The 15,825-nt window shown below is 42.8% G+C and overlaps 1 protein-coding gene across 2 annotated transcripts; it reads left to right on the top strand.

Annotated features, from left to right (window-relative positions):
- The first annotated feature begins 975 nt into the window (after positions 1 to 975).
- On the top strand, positions 976 to 15,323 carry ZNF76 (zinc finger protein 76). 2 transcript variants are annotated; one of them, XM_083509234.1, is made up of 14 exons: positions 976 to 1,185; positions 2,881 to 3,016; positions 3,990 to 4,070; positions 5,243 to 5,320; positions 6,559 to 6,761; positions 7,055 to 7,171; positions 7,807 to 7,882; positions 8,158 to 8,283; positions 8,981 to 9,160; positions 9,860 to 10,090; positions 10,454 to 10,581; positions 11,228 to 11,383; positions 11,476 to 11,592; positions 14,423 to 15,323. In XM_083509234.1, the coding sequence occupies exons 2-14, from the start codon at positions 2,905 to 2,907 to the stop codon at positions 14,525 to 14,527; spliced, it is 1,710 nt and encodes a 569-aa protein (XP_083365360.1). In that variant the 5' UTR covers positions 976 to 1,185; positions 2,881 to 2,904; the 3' UTR covers positions 14,528 to 15,323. The 2 variants fall into 2 exon arrangements, with proteins under 2 accessions (XP_083365360.1, XP_083365361.1); XM_083509235.1 differs by lacking the exon at positions 8,981 to 9,160.
- Positions 15,324 to 15,825: the final 502 nt, after the last annotated feature.

The following is a 15,825-nucleotide window of genomic DNA, read 5'->3' as shown; positions in this document are numbered from 1 at the left end:
CGGTCCTGGAATCAGCATTTTTACATGAGTAGAATGTGTCCTTTTATTTTAAATGCATCTCTGGGTTATTTGTGGGGTACAGGAATTCGTTCATTTTTCCCCTTCAAAATTAGTCCGGCTCCCCACAAGGTCTGAGGGACAGTGGACCGGCCCCCGGCTGAAAAAGTTTGCTGACCCCTGGTTAAGACACTACAAGTGGTTTGTAGTGAGGTTTACAGTGAGGAAAGCGCTTCTTTCAGTAGAGTAAATGAGTCCTAAAAGGTACACAAAACAGTACATGCATGGAAAGGGAGGGGAGTACAGCCACTTGTCACCAGTGGCACTTATCTCATGAGTGCCCATGGCACTTAGAATTGTAGTTGGAAAGGACCCCGAAGGGTAATCTAGTCCAACCCCCTGCAATGCAGGAATCTCAGCAAAAAATAGAAGTCACTTGGGAAGGAAAATCTAATTTTTCCAACAAAAATTCTTTGTGGCTTGAAGAGGATTTCTTTGCAACACAATCACTACCTTAAAACTAAGCCCAGGGCTGAGCGCTGAGTTGGTCAAACTTCCTGACCGCACCGAATAATTCAGGGTGGTAAAAACAAGAAAGGAATTATGAGCTGCTCCAGTGGCATCTTCACCAAATCAGGTGAATGGGCATTAAAATGTGAAATGGCAAATACCTCTTCAGTAGTTTCTCCTTTAATACGACTTTGCACCATATGATGTGAACTAATTGAAAATAAAATTACAAGAGCAAATTTCTGGTGTGATGTCCGCTGTGCGATTCTTGCCGTTTGCGTTCTACCAAGACACAGGAACTCGATCTGTGGTTTTCGCCATGTGGCCAGCAGAGGGAGCTGCTCACCCATGACTTCGCTTCATTTCGGGGCATACAGTACTTTGTTTTGGTCGCACCTGCAAAGGTGGGTATATAAAAAGAAGGAAGGGCAGATGCTTCGCCGGGATATCTGCGCATGCCGAAGAATCCGGCGCATGCGCACTAGCAAGCACCGTGGGGCTTTGCTTTCCTTTTCCGGGATTTGGAAGCGACCTTGGCGGGGCCCCGGAACCTGGATAACAAAAACGACGAGCAGGTTGGCGAAGCTGGATAAAGCTTCGTCATACAGGTTGCAGGGCAGGTGGCTGCGGGCGAGGCCTGGTGCATGGCGGTCAGGCGGCGGACTCGGCCCTCCACAGGTCGGTGCCGGCAGGGAGGCGGGGATGAGATGGGGAGATGCTCCTGTGGGGGGTAGATTTCCATCTCCTCCGCCGAGACGCTGCACCCTGGGAGAGAAAGAGGGGGTGCCCCCCGGGTCCCCTCCACCAGCAGAGCCCCCATTGCCCCCTCCTACGTCCCAGAGCCCTCCTTTTTTGCACGACTTACCCCTCAGATTCCTGCCCAAAAAGTAGGAGCCCCGCTTTCTTTCTTTCTTTCCTTCCCGGGCGCCTTGCAACAGCTGCTTGGCAGGCAGAAATTCGAGTGGAGATCTCCCCGACTGTGTGGGGAAGCTGTACCTGTTGGGTTTCTGCCTGCCTAAATCAGAGGAGCTCTTTCTCCATGGAGGGGACTATAGATGACGTTGGGGACCCCTTTCCAACTCTACCATTCTGTGGGGAAAGGTGGCTGGCTCCCTTTTCTGCGAGGGCTCTTGCGTGCAAGCAGAGATGAAGCGACCTGATCATTTCTCATCAAGCGTGCTGCGTGCTGGTAAAATGTATGGCCAGGAAAAGAAAAAAATGACCACAGATGGTTTTCTGTAGAATATCTCCCAGCTCCTTTCCCGATTGGTAAAATCTCTCCCAGTTCAGCATCCCTCACCTACGTGGAGCCCCAGTTATATCTCTTCAATCCAAATGCTAACACTTCATCTGTGATTTAGGTTTGGTTGCTGAACTCTCATCTATAACCCTTGGTCTGTTAATGTCCAATACCATTTGTACCACAAGACCCCTGCTAGTAAAATTTTAGGGAATACATTGGTCAACAGAATTCACCAAAATCAATTCTGTTATTTCCCTCTTTCCTAAAGCTTTTCACAAAAAAGTAAAGCTTCCTTACAAGTTCTGTTGATCTTATTGTATGTTTAAGCAAAGAATATGGAATGATGCCCTTCAGGAGGCTACTTAGCAAATGCCAATTATTTTCCTGGCAACAGGAAAGGGGAGAGGAACACAAATGTATAAAAAGCGCAAACAAAAAAAAAGTTTCTGTAGCTCCATGGCAGATCATGCAGAATGTCCTAGGTTCAATCAATATATGGCATCACCATATAGGCCTGGGAAAGACCTCAGCCCCTGAAACCCATGGAGAGCCACTGGCAGTCAATTTAGAAAATCCAGAGCGAGATTGTCAAGACTCCATAAGGCAGCTTTTTGTGTCCCAAATTATGGAACAGTAACAGAAAGGAGACTACTTGCAATGCTAGCCTGAGTTTCTTCCAGTTGTATGACTAAAGTTTCACCACAGGAGGTTGGGGGGGGGGGTAGTTGAAATGGCTTAATTGACCAGATTCAGTTTGCAAACTGCCAGTTCATCACTCCAGACTGAAGTTGCTGCTCTGCAGTTATTGTCTTTCATGGGTCTAAGGGTGTAGTTGTGCCAGTTTATGGACCAAGAGATTTTGACGAGTCAGTAAAGCTGCAGTCTCATGTTTACAACATTGGCCAGCCAGATATCTTTGGGGAAAACCACAAGTAGGACATGAAGCCAACAGTACTCCCCTGTTGTTTGACCTGTATCAGAGGTAGGCTGTCTCCGAACATGGAGATTTGTCATGGCAAATAGCCTTTGGTAGACTTACATTCTAATCCTGTCCAAAGAATTCTACTCGGATTACTTTTTATATAAATGTGAAGAAGTTGTTTATATATAACTTGCTGTTTATGTTTTAGTTCTAACATGGAGAACCATCTTATATGTGGAATACATGTCTAAGGAGCCACCACCAGAGCGCAATGGAGAGCTTTGGCTTACAGGCAACGACCCTTTCTGATGGAACAACAGCCTATGTTCAGCAAGATGCTAATGGTGAGTAACTTTGGTGCTGTAGTGGCTGCCTTCTTGTGGCTGGTGAGATTGGGACTGATCCAACCATATGATTAATGTTCAAAGCATTACACATGCAGGAAGATCTTGGACATATACACTAGGTTAAAATATTTTGTTGGACAAAATTATAGTGGATAAATTGTTCATGTTTTTCAATTTAAATAAAGATAAAAACACAGTAGAGTTTAATGTGGTTTTAATGGTGAGCTTTTAGAAAGAAGAATGTGATCTGTGAGTCCTGATTGACCACAGTATGTGTTTGAATGACCAATATGATACAGATGCAACAAACAAAGCAATTTGACATCTAACTGCCACATTGAATTGGATGGATATATGCTACAGAAGCAAGAGTAGAGTAAAAATGTTCAATTTTAAGGATTCTTCTGTTGGAATGTGGTTTCTGACTCAGTGATTATAAAGTGTTTCCCAAGGAATCTCTATTTAACCAAATGAGGGAAAGGAGAATTCTCATTTCCTTGTTTAAAACCATTACAATATCTTTTTAAAATGATGTACATAATTGATTGCAAAAGGCTATTGGCAGAAGTGTTCTGATTTTTATTTTTATTTTTTAAAAGTAATGTTTGGGTTTTTCTATATTTAGTGACAATTCTTGTACCCAAATATCTTATAATGTAGGTAGATATTGGCCATTGTTGCAGTTTAATATATACATACCTGGGCATAAAAATCATATAGCTCATTAAGACTTATTTCTGAGACAATATACTTAGATTGCACTGTGAGGCTGCAGTTCAATTCATGTTGATTTTGAAATTACCTTGCTTCTGAATAAACATGCAAAGGCTGAGCTTCCGAAAAGCACTTTGCTTTGTAATTATTTTCCTTGATAAGAGATTGTCAGGTGAGCCTGGGTGAACATGTTGAATCTTGTTAACCTGGAGGGCTTTTTCAATGCTGTAACAAATTCTCTTGTCATCTGTTTCAGGAGAGAAGTTAATTGAAGGGCAAGTGATTGAACTTGAAGATGGATCCACAGCTTTTGTCCAACAAGTAACATTGCAGAAAGGTTAGGAGTAATAGATGTATACCTATTTCAGAAATTTGGGGAGCTTTCACTGCTTTTTTCTGTTTGCAATTTTCTCTGTGAGTGAACCTCTTGTGAAATTTGCACCAAGCAGTAGTGCACTTCTCACAGTTAGAGATGCGTATTTCAGGTAGAAACTGTAAATCAGCAGGAGGCACACTCTCATGTAGAGCAGATAAAATGTGCTGGATTTCAACAGTGCTGCTAATGAGTAAATTTGCCTAAGGGCATCTGTTTTGGACCTACTTGATATTAATCTTCCGCAAGAATAATATTTTGTGTGTAAGCTGCTGTAGCATTGCAGTGCAATCCTGTTCATGGTTACCTAGAACTGAGATTCATTGAGTTCAGTGGGCTAACTCCCATTTTTGTGTGCCTAGAGTTGCAATGCTATTCATACTGTCATGGGGGTACATACCATTGTTTCCATGAGAAAACATGCATAGAATTGAGCTGCTAGTTTGATGAAATATACATCACAACCTAAATACTCCTAATTTCTTATCTGAGACCCATGTTACACATCATGAGGTAGACAGGTTGTAGATTTCAGCTTGTAGGAATCTGGACTCTACTAATTCTGGTTGGAAGCTGAGTGTCGTTTTCCTTTAATGCCCAGAAGGCAGGAGGCTTCTGAATGCCAGTTGCTGGAAATTGAAGGAGTGAGTGGTCTTGTCCTCACATCCTGCTTGTAGGCTTCCCATAGACACCTGGTTGGCCACTGTGATAACATAATGCTGGATTAGATGAGCCATTGACCTGATCCAGCAATCTATTCTTACACCTCCATGTAAAAACAGATACCTTGCATGTAGTCATGTTGTAAAGAAGGGAGAAAGGTTCCTCTCCCTGGTGTCATCATTCATCACATGGAAGAAGCTTTGCAGTGGGAGGAGCACTGAATACTAGCTGTGATAATAGGCTGCATTACTGCCTTTTTATGCAATTAGACTCCCCCCCCCCACTCGTTTCATTGAACTGACATGGACTAGCTTCTCTTCAAGGATTATAGAGCAAGGGCCCTGTAGGCCTTTGAGCAAACCATGGCTAGAATTCTTCAGTTCTTGTAAAGTCAGCTTTGTTTACTTTGTGTTGCATAACAACCTTACGATGCATGAGGTTTATTTTTGTGTATGTTCTGATTTGTTCTGTAGAGTCCATCACATTTGAAGATGGTCAGCCAGTAGCGTTGGAAGACGGCACTATGGCTTTTATACATCATTCTCCCCAAGGTAACGATCAATCTTTGAACCTTCCTTTCCACATACTAGGTAAAATAATTCATACACAGTGGGTAGTATTCAATGATAACGAGTCGCTTGATTAAAGGTAATAAATATTGCTAACTTCAGCTAATTCATTTCAGTGCATCAACTCTGAGTATAACTTATTTGAATGCAACCCAGTACTCTAATAAATGTGATCACAGCTGTGTGTGTAGCTATTGGGCTGGACTCAACTTAATTGTTGCACTAGCAGGAGCCAGTGAAACAAGTCCCACTAGCACTAGCATCATGGGGCTTCATCCTCCCCATATGCCTCCCAGTTGGCTCTGGGGGTTGGGGGAAACTTCAGAACAGTGCATGGGGGGAGGAGATGGGAGCTCATGCTGTCTGGGAAGCAGAAATGCTTGTGCTGACAGAACGATCATAATACTGTGACACTGAATTCCTCCCATAGTCTTTTTAAACTTACACCTCTGTGACTTAGAATATTTATTGTTACCTCACCCTGAGTCAAGTCATAAAACAATTCAGGTTAGTGATGAAGAGAGAGAGAGCTCTGAAGGAAACTCTCAGGGGGGGGGGGATCAGATGTGCAGAGAGATGGTGTGGCTCTTTGCATCACTGCCAAACCTTGAGTTGGAGAACAGAAAGAGTCGGCTTAAGAGCTCTCTTCTCCCCTCTCTCAGGATCAATCCTGATTTGGAGAGATAATTGAAGACTACCCTTGACTGGTTTGGATATCATGGTAAATGGTGGTTTAAGGAAACTAGGTAACTTTCTGTTAAGAGTTGGAAGGGCAAGTGCTTGAGCATATCATTCACTCTTGACGCTTCACAGTATGGTTTGGTAACAGGGAATGTGTTCTGTTTCAGTATCTTATCAAATCCTTTCCCTGTAGCCATACAAAATCGTCCTATCCAGATTGAGAAATAACTACCAAGCAAGTAGATTGTTCCTTATTGCTCTGCAAACAGTTCAAGGATGTGTGGAAATCATTCTGTGGTGATTGTATAATGATTCCACACAGCTTTTGATTGTGGAATTTGTTTCATGTTGCAATTTTCAGCCATAAATAGAGTTGGATTCTATTGGTGTTTGCAATGATTGAATTTTGAACTGCCGTGAAGATTTTGCCATTGATGCTTTTAACTCTTCATCTTTTTGCCAGCTCTAAATGATCAAGAGGTAGATAAGTAGCAATTAGAGCTGACATGTGCTACTACAGTGTTTGTGGTCCCCTCCAGAGGGTTATGACCCCAACACCTTAGAAGCAATCCAGCTGGAAGACGGATCCACAGCTTTCATTCATCGTCCTGTCTCCCTGTCAGTGGGTAGCACCACACTGACAGTGCAAGCAGATGTGGGACTGGAGGAATTGGCTGTAGGAGAGAAAGATGATTCCTTTGAACTTGATTCCATTACTGCCCTCAAGGACTATGCCAGTAAGGTGAGGATATTATTCTGCTTCTGTGGAAGGTTCAAATCATCCTGCTTTGTGATTCTGCAAACAGAATGAAATACCAAATTTCTAGAATGATATAAAAGTATTAAATGTATTTATTTGAAGCATTTATATTTTGCCCTCCATCAGTATTAGCCCCCAATATCTGGCACTCGTGGCATCAATTCTCCTTGTCTGGTGACATGACTCCACTTTTAGAGTATGTGTGTTCGTAGCAGATGGAATGGTGACTTGCAGGACTCGTTTAAGCTTAACTTCTTCTTTATGTTGCTTGGCAGGGCTTCCACGAGGAGGAAGTGGAGAGCAATGGGAAGGAACCAAAGGTTCCTGATAGAGTTTACCGCTGTGGTTACAGTGGTTGTAGCCGCCTCTTTACCACATCTCATCATTTGAAGGTAAGTCATCGTTGTAAGCTCACAGTGTTGCCTTTTAAAAGCTCTTCTGTACCTATAATGGGAAACCATTGATGCTGTGGAAGAGACAGTAATTCACCAGTGCAAGCTTAAAAAAAAATTCTTTTGGAATACTTTTTAAGAGGCTGGATCTCATAATAATAATAATAATAATAATTTATTATTTATACCCCGCCCATCTGGCTGGGTTTCCCCAGCCACTCTGGGCGGCTTCCAAAAGAATATTAAAATACTGTGATACATCAAACATTAAAAGCTTCCCTAAACAGGGCTGCCTTCAGATGTTTTCTAAAAGTCTGGTAGTTGTTGTTCTCTTTGACATCTGGTGGGAGGGCGTTCCACAGGGAGTGGATGCCAGAGAGTGATGCCAGAGAGAGCCTGGGTACAATCCTCTTCTCAGCCTCTATATTTTAAATTTTAATCCGTTTTAGTATTTTCACTTTTTGTACGTTTTAAGGTAATGCTGTATTTCCCCTGTTTTTCTTGTTTCACCTTTTTGTTAACAGCTTAGGTTTTTTCAGTCAAGTGGTGTATACATTTTATGAAATAATTAAAGATAAATATTCCAAATTGGAATCGCCCCATTCAGTTCACCTGAGCTTTCGCTGTCTTCACAGGTGCATGAGCGGGTTCATACAGGTGATCGTCCATACAGATGTGACTTCTCAAGCTGTGGGAAAACCTTTACTACAGGTAATGTGTGTCAAGAACAAAAGATGATCTTGTTCAAGTGGAGTTATGCAGGTCTGAGAAGGAAGATCCAAATGTAGCGAGCTGAGGACTATTGAGCCTAAATGGATAACGAAATTGAACTAAGTACAAGGTATAGTTCCTGGTGACTCAAGCTACTTAGCTTACCCGAAACTTCTAAAATCAGTGTGCTGCATTTTGGGTAGTCTCTTGGAGTTGCTGTGCTGCCTGCGCCATCTTGCCACGCTGCTAACCTTGTATAACCTTTTCCCTTGCAGGTTATAGCCTGAAGAGTCATGTGAGAACCCACACGGGTGAGAAGCCATACAAGTGTCCAGAAGATTTATGCACCAAAGCCTTCAAGACTTCTGGAGACCTGCAAAAACATATCCGGACGCATACTGGTATGTCCCAAAGTGTTTATTATTTTATTTTGGGGCTATTCCAGAGCAGAAATCTAAACCGGGGGAGGGAGGTGAGACAAACCCAAATACTCTAGAAAGAGGCAAAAGGGCTAGTAATATTTTTTTTGTCCAGATTCTGTACCAAATAATTCCATAATTTTAATCTAGAATAAATTGTGTAGACTTATATAAGTGTATTTCTATGTATAATTTTTAGTATGGGATTTGCAGGCACCATTTATCAGCTCATTTCCCATGCTCAGCACTTTCCAAGTATAACAGTTAGCTGATTGGCATACACTTTTCTTTTCTTTTTTTGCCCACGTGGTTTGATTTCAAACTGTGTGGGCGAAAATAGGTCACCGAATGTCATGTGACCTGAAGTGACTGATACCCACCTGCCAAACCTGTCCCTCGGGTGTGTGTGGATCCAGCTCCCCACCCCTGATCTAGAATGAGGCACTGTTCAGGTTGTAGCTGCCTAAGGGAAAATGATGGAGGGCCTTTCAAGCTGTCATGTTCATACTAGCTTCACATACGGCAGTTGGCTCTTTGACACTATAATGAAGATGGAAGACCTCTGCCCAGCCTGGCAAGGTAGCATTTTCACAATTACAGACAAGAGGGGCAAGAGTGTCTTAAAATGTCAGTACTATCACAGGCTTGCTAAGGGTGCCTTCTCTCTCTTCCCCTGAAGGTGAGAGGCCTTTCAGGTGCCCTTTTGAGGGCTGTGGCCGCTCATTCACCACCTCAAATATACGCAAGGTCCACATCCGGACACACACTGGTGAGCGACCATATATGTGCCCAGAGCACAACTGTGGGAGAGGGTTCACTAGTGCCACCAACTTCAAAAACCACATGAGAATCCATACAGGTAATATTTGTGTATGTGTGTGTGTATCTTAATTTTCATATTTCATTAACGGGAAACACCATACAGGCAATCCTCAGCATGGTATACTTTCACAATCTGTGGGGGTGGTGTCACTTGGTTGAACTTCATTATGTGTAACAGACCATCACAGTGACACATTACTGCATTGGGGGGATCAACATGGAAACTATACTAGGCTTGCTTGCTTGAACCAGTTGTCATCTGTAAGATGGCCGGTTAAAAGAAAATATGTATTGAACTACTAAAAACCAGTAGAGTGAGATTTGAAGCTCCCTTCCCAATTGCTTAAAGTACTCTTGCAGTGTAATCCTATACCTTTTTGAAAGTAAACCCCACAACAGTGGTATCTCGGGTTACATACGCTTCAGGTTACAGACTCCGCTAACCCAGAAATAGTGCTTCAGGTTAAGAACTTTGCTTCAGGATAAGAACAGAAATCATGCTCCGGCGGCGAGGTGGCAGCAGGAGGCCCCATTAGCTAAAGTGGTGCTTCAGGTTAAGAACAGTTTCAGGTTAAGAACAGACCTCAGGAACGAATTAAGTACTTAACCTGAGGTACCACTGTATATTCAATGGGGCTTATTACCTAGCAAGTGTGTTTTGGGATTGCAGCCTTTGCTTTATGCCACAAAGTGAGAGATACCCATTCCTTTATATTTCCTTCTTCTTATTTCCCAGGGGAGAAGCCATATGCATGCCTGGTGCCAGGCTGTGGGAAGCGCTTCACTGAATATTCTAGCCTTTACAAACACCATGTGGTTCACACACACTGCAAGCCATACACCTGCAACACCTGCAGCAAAACTTACCGACAGACCTCTACGTTGGCTATGCACAAGCGCACTGCGCATGGAGAGCTGGAAGCTACAGAAGAGAGTGAACAGGCCCTCTATGAGCAGCAGATGAGAAGTGAGTAAGCACTAGAGTTTTGTGGGAAGCTTCATACCGTGAGCCTATCTATTCTTGTCATTTCCTGACTCATTGCCATGCTTCCTTGTGCTTCCTAGTCCTTAAATCAGGCTTCCTCAACCTCGGCCCTCCACATGTTTTGAGACTACAATTCCCATCATCCCTGACCACTGGTCCTGCTAGCTAGGGATCATGGGAGTTGTAGGCCAAAAACATCTGGAGGGCCGAGGTTGAGGAAGCCTGCCTTAAATGCTCCCTTCTGTTGTTCCTACCTTACCTTCAGAGAACATTTCAAGGCCATTTCAATGCATTCTGCTGCTCAAGTAGAGCACTCTGCTGAATCTCCTTTCCTTGTTCTCCCAGTTGCCACGTTTGATATGCCTCCACTGAAACACCAGTGTATTGTTTCTGTGAAGGTGGAACACGAGGAGGAGCAGGAGGATTGCAGGGCTGTGCCAGTGACTCTCGTATCTCAGGATGGAGCAGAGCAGGTATGGAGTCTGCAGAACTTGAAACTAAATCCACAGAGGTAACAACTCTCCGGTTTTGTTACCTTGGACAGGTCAGATCAGATAATCTTTACCCTGAAAATGCCCTAATCCTAAACATTGGCTATAGTACATCTGCATGCAACATCTACTTAAATCATGTTAGCTCCATCCTTGGTACTTAGTTGGACAAGGGTTCTAATCACACCAGTTTGGGTGAATGAACATTGCAGAGCAGGGTTTTATTTATCTGTTTGTTTCATAAAATACATACACCATACACTTGATTGTAAAATAAGCCCCTCAAAATGGTGAATATCACAGAGCCAGGGATAGCCCTACATTGGACAAAAGATTCCTGCATTGCAAGGGGTTAACTAGATACCCCTCATGGTCCCTTTCAGCACTACAATTCTATTACTCTATTGCTGTATCTTCCTATTAGTGGTGATGTAGTCCAATTTTTCACCATTTGCGTATGCAAGGAACGTTATGATTTCAGGTGAAGAACATGCCTGTGTGAATGAGCTTTTTGTCACTTGACTACTTCTATTACCCATGCTCCCAGCCCATGAATCGGCTTGAATCTTTTCTTTTTAATCTGTAGCCTGCAATTTGGCCTGACTGCATTTTCACCTGCTCTTTGCAGGTCCGTCTGTCTCCTGAAGACTTGCAAGTACTTGGCTGTGATATCACCATGCTAACACAGAATGGCACAGCAGTATCAGTACCCCAGAAAGATATTTCAGCAAGTGGTACAAATGTGCTGACTATGATTGGCGCCGATGGGACTGAAATACATCCGGTACTCATTTCTTTTAAAACCTTTGACATAGTCTGGAAAAGTGTTTTATATATATATATATGTAATGGTTGTACTGATGTGATACTTTTCAGGTTACAATAGTCACTTCTGGGACAAAGGCATCCGAGGATTTGCCCACAGCATCCATCCACCAGCAGCAGCAGCTGACAGTGCTAGCAACAGCAAAGGACACTTATATTGCAGTTCAGGTATTTCATATACACATCTTGCTTAGAGTTTGCAGGCACAGGTGTTTTGGTCATGTTGGAAGAGAGCGTCTTGTCCCCCTCCCCAAGGACGCTTACAGGTGATGAGTCTGACCTCATACTGCCTTACCACTATGCAGCAGATGCCACATTTTTAGGGCATTGATGGACACAGAGACCAGCCAGTCATGGAACTAACTACTCCTTCTTGGCAGCCCTTGTTTCAGTCACACAAAGCAGCTTTTTAAGTGTAAAAATAACTGAGCACCAAACAAATATTTGAGCAGAGAACAATGCAGGCTCTTGAAAAGCTAATCAAACGGGACAGCCAGTCTGAAGCATCAGGTGAAGGAGCAACTATTAAAATTCAGTTTGAAACCAGGTACTTGTGTTCTTTGAGGAGTGAAGTGGGAGAGCAGACACTTTTTTAAAAAAAAAACTTGGTAACTTCCTTCTGAGTTCCAGACTTCTTTGTTCCCCATCAATTACAATAAGGAGAAATTGCCTTTGTTGTGAATTTTTTGTAGAATGTTTAGGGATTTTAAAGACCACAAAAAGTACTGTATTCTTTTCATCTTGTGATTTTTAGGATTTACAAAGAACACATTAATTGTCATACAGAGCAATATTACTGTGTTGGTCTGAATATAGATTACACTTTCCCCCAAAATCTGGCTTGTATAAAACCTGAGTGCAGCCTATAATCACACTCTTACAGGTAAGGAACCTATGACTTCAGAGATCTCATTTTAGGGCTGTGATCTCTTTCAGGGGCAGCTTATATTCAGTCCAGTACCATAAGTAGCTGTCCCTTGTAAGCACATAAAGAGTAGTGTCATTGATAGCACAATCTGGTGCAGAAGTCAGTCCATTGAGTTAAATGGGGTTTCCTCCCAGGTAACTCTGTATAACAGCGGTAGGGACCCTCTGGCCCTGCACCAGGCTTGGTCCACCAGGGGGTCCAATTTGGCCTGTGATTTCCCCCCAATCATGCCTATCAGCTTATGCCGTTGGTAACATCATCTGATGGATGGAAGGACAGGCTTTAATTCTTCATTGGCTGAGCACCCAATTTCCAGCAGGGAACAGGATTGTGCAGCGGGATTGCTTATCATTTGAAAGGCATTAAAGTCCTTTGCCTTCTACTTTAAGTGAGCTGGGGAGGGGGCATCTTAAAGCTGAAAAGGGCTCTTTGAAGCAGCATCTCCACTTCCATTAAACAGTTTAAAAAACATAGGGAGGCTGCTTCAAAGAGTACTTTGACAAAGCTTTTTAAGAGGCTCAGTGCACAAGGGCTGTCTTAAAATTGCAAAGTACCATTTGAAGCAGCTCCCCAAAACCACATTTTAAACACGACTTTTAATAGAAAAGGGTGAGGCTGCTTCGAATACAGGTTTTTCAAAGGCTTTAAGATAGCCCCTTGTGGTCTTGCTTGAGCCTCTAGGGGCATCAGGGGTTTGAAGGGGGAGCAAGGGGAAACTTGCAAAGTTACAAAATGGATTTTGTACACAACATCCCAGTTGTGATGTCATAATGACGAGTGGGTAAAATTTGGCCAATGAGGTGGATCCTGATCAGGCTGTGACCTGCAGAGCCAAAAAAGGTTCCTCATCCCTGATGTATGGGATAGATGAAGCCAAAGTAATATATTGTCTGTTCACAGCTGCCTGATTTCCTTTTGTGCCCCTTTTACATTGCTACCTATTTTCTTTCCCCACCATGCAATCACTTCATTTCCACATAACTTCCTATGCTATTTCTTCACTTCCCCGTTGAGCTACTTCTGCTTCTGCATATCTACTTCCAAATAATGTGCAGTGGTACCTCAAGTTACAAACGCCTCAGGTTACAAACGCTTCAGGTTACAAACTCCGCTAACCTGGAAGTTACCTCGAGTTGAGAACTTTGCCCCAGGATGAGAACGGAAATCGTGTGCTGGCAGCGCAGCAGCAGCAAGAGGCCCTATTAGCGAAAGCATGCCTCCAGTTAAGAACAGTTTCAGGTTAAGAACAGACCTCCGGAATGAATTAAATTCTTAACTAGAGGTACCACTGTATGTATATAGTGTCTTAAAATAATTTGTGTGTGAAAGAAAGCTAGCAGTGGTTAACTTTGCATCCAATGTTTACTTTGAAAAGTTACGTGTCTTTAATATTATCTTTCTCTCTGCCTAATTGCACTTAGATGCTTGCTTTGTCTTGGGAGCCAGTTCGTAGGCCAGAGATTAGCAAGTGGACAGTCCATAACCAAATCCATCTCCTTGGATAATTCTGTTTGGCTCTTCAGTTGCCAGAGACAGAGGGTGTCCAAAAGTGGAGTTAATGATGTCTGTGACAATACGGGGCAGCATCCAGTGAACTTGTTCCACCGGTGCACCATAACCAACCAGTGCTCAGTCTGCAGGCAGGGCTGTTTGTGAATACGTCCTTAGTGCTAATCTCATATTACTATTATCACTTTTCATCCATGTACCTGACCATCACTTGTGTGTCTCCTAACCGAATACATTTTTTTTTTTTTTTGCCATTTGGGTTCCTTTATTTCACTTGGAAACACCAGGCAACTCCATGCTGTCATTAGGCAGCTTCAGGCAATTGATTTTGGGTGTCATGAAATGTTAGCAGATTATTGATTATTCTGATTTTTTATTATATATTTTTACTGCCAAGGAGGGAAAGAAGTGCTTGTGAGATTTTCTGCCTCAGGCCTCAAAATTATTTGACCTTAGGTATTAGTCACCATGACTTGAAACAATGGGTGGTGGAGATGGGACCACAACTCTATTTAACTGCCAAGCAAATTTGAGAGTGATGCCGTCTTTTTCTCTTTCCAGGTAAAAGAGCAGCAGAGCTCCGATGATGCCATTATTGTGTCAACCTCAGCAATTCAACAGGAGTCTGCAACTCTTAAGGTATCCACATCAAACAGTGGGTGCTGAGACCTCCCATGGAGCTGGAGCAACTGAAGCTGGGTGGACCACTGGAGTCTTCAGAACCTCCAACTCAAAAGCCAAGTGATGGGTGCTTATCCTTCTGGACCTGAAGAGATCCCTTACTATTTGCTGCCATCTGTCCGGCATGAATGACCTGATAACTGAGAAGCACAGATGGTGAAGTTATATGAACTATTGGATGAGACTTGGTTTAGAAATATTCCTCCTATAAGTGCTACAACACGTTTTATGGCCTCTTTAAGAAAGCCTTCCCTTAACTTTCTGAGGTGGCATCCGCACTATCATTCTGGACCTTTCTAATTTCTGCTGAATGCTATTGGAGGAAACACTTGTATTTAATTACTTGGAGGGCTAGAACAGCCTTCATAAGATTATGGGACTTGCATGACTGGGGAGATTTATCTCTTTGAAGTTTTTAGCATTAAATGTGTTTTTAGCCATAGAAAGTTCAGGAAAAGGAATTACGGGTAGATGGGTGCTCTCTACTTTTCCTTACCTCAGATACATGGGAGCAGAAAGTGTTGGCACAGGAGCGGTCACACACTCTCTGAGCAGAACTGAAATGCACAGTACCAGAGAAGGACAAATATTAATGTGATGGCTGTGCTGTATGCATTTCCCCCCAATTATTGTGGTTGCTTCCCAGTCTCAGCAAGTGGAATAGACTGAAGCAGACATGCCAAGGAGAAGAAACAGCTTTGTATTACATTTTCTTTGCCTCTTTCACTCTCTGAAATAACAAAAGACGCTAAATGTGTATTTAATAAAATTTTGGACTTGATGTTTTCGATTTTCTCAGCAGTTGCCTGGACTTCCTTATTAAGGAATTGAGATGTGAAACAGAATGTGCCTACCTCCCTGGTCATACTTCACTACAATAAGCTGTAGAAACGTGTGATCCAGTTAAGCAGCCAACAGAGATCCCTACTGATGTTACCATACAGGGTTTTAATCCTGTTAGGTCCCCCTGAATGAGTGACAAGTCAAACATCATTTCATTCTGTGAGCCTGATCTATTGTTTGAACTGCCTGTAGTTGTATAGGGGATACTGAGTTCCCCTTCTAAATTGGCGTTCTGTTGTTGTAGCATTAGGGAGAAAGTCATCTGTATCACAACAGCCTTAGCTGTGACATGTGAACATTGCTCTGAATGGGCAATATGGTGCTTCTTTGTTTTTTATATGTTCATTTTGCATATAGCTCATGCAGTTGTATTCTTTTACTCATTTTACGAAGCTGTGTTGGTATGAATATAAGAGACACACCCAGCTCAAATAGTACTG

This window comes from Podarcis liolepis (genome assembly GCF_965112155.1).
Source record: "Podarcis liolepis genome assembly, chromosome: 6".
In the NCBI taxonomy this organism is placed as follows: Eukaryota; Metazoa; Chordata; class Lepidosauria; order Squamata; family Lacertidae; genus Podarcis; species Podarcis liolepis.
The sequence above is the reverse complement of the archived record's forward strand: the minus strand, read 5'-3'. Positions and strand labels throughout refer to the sequence as shown.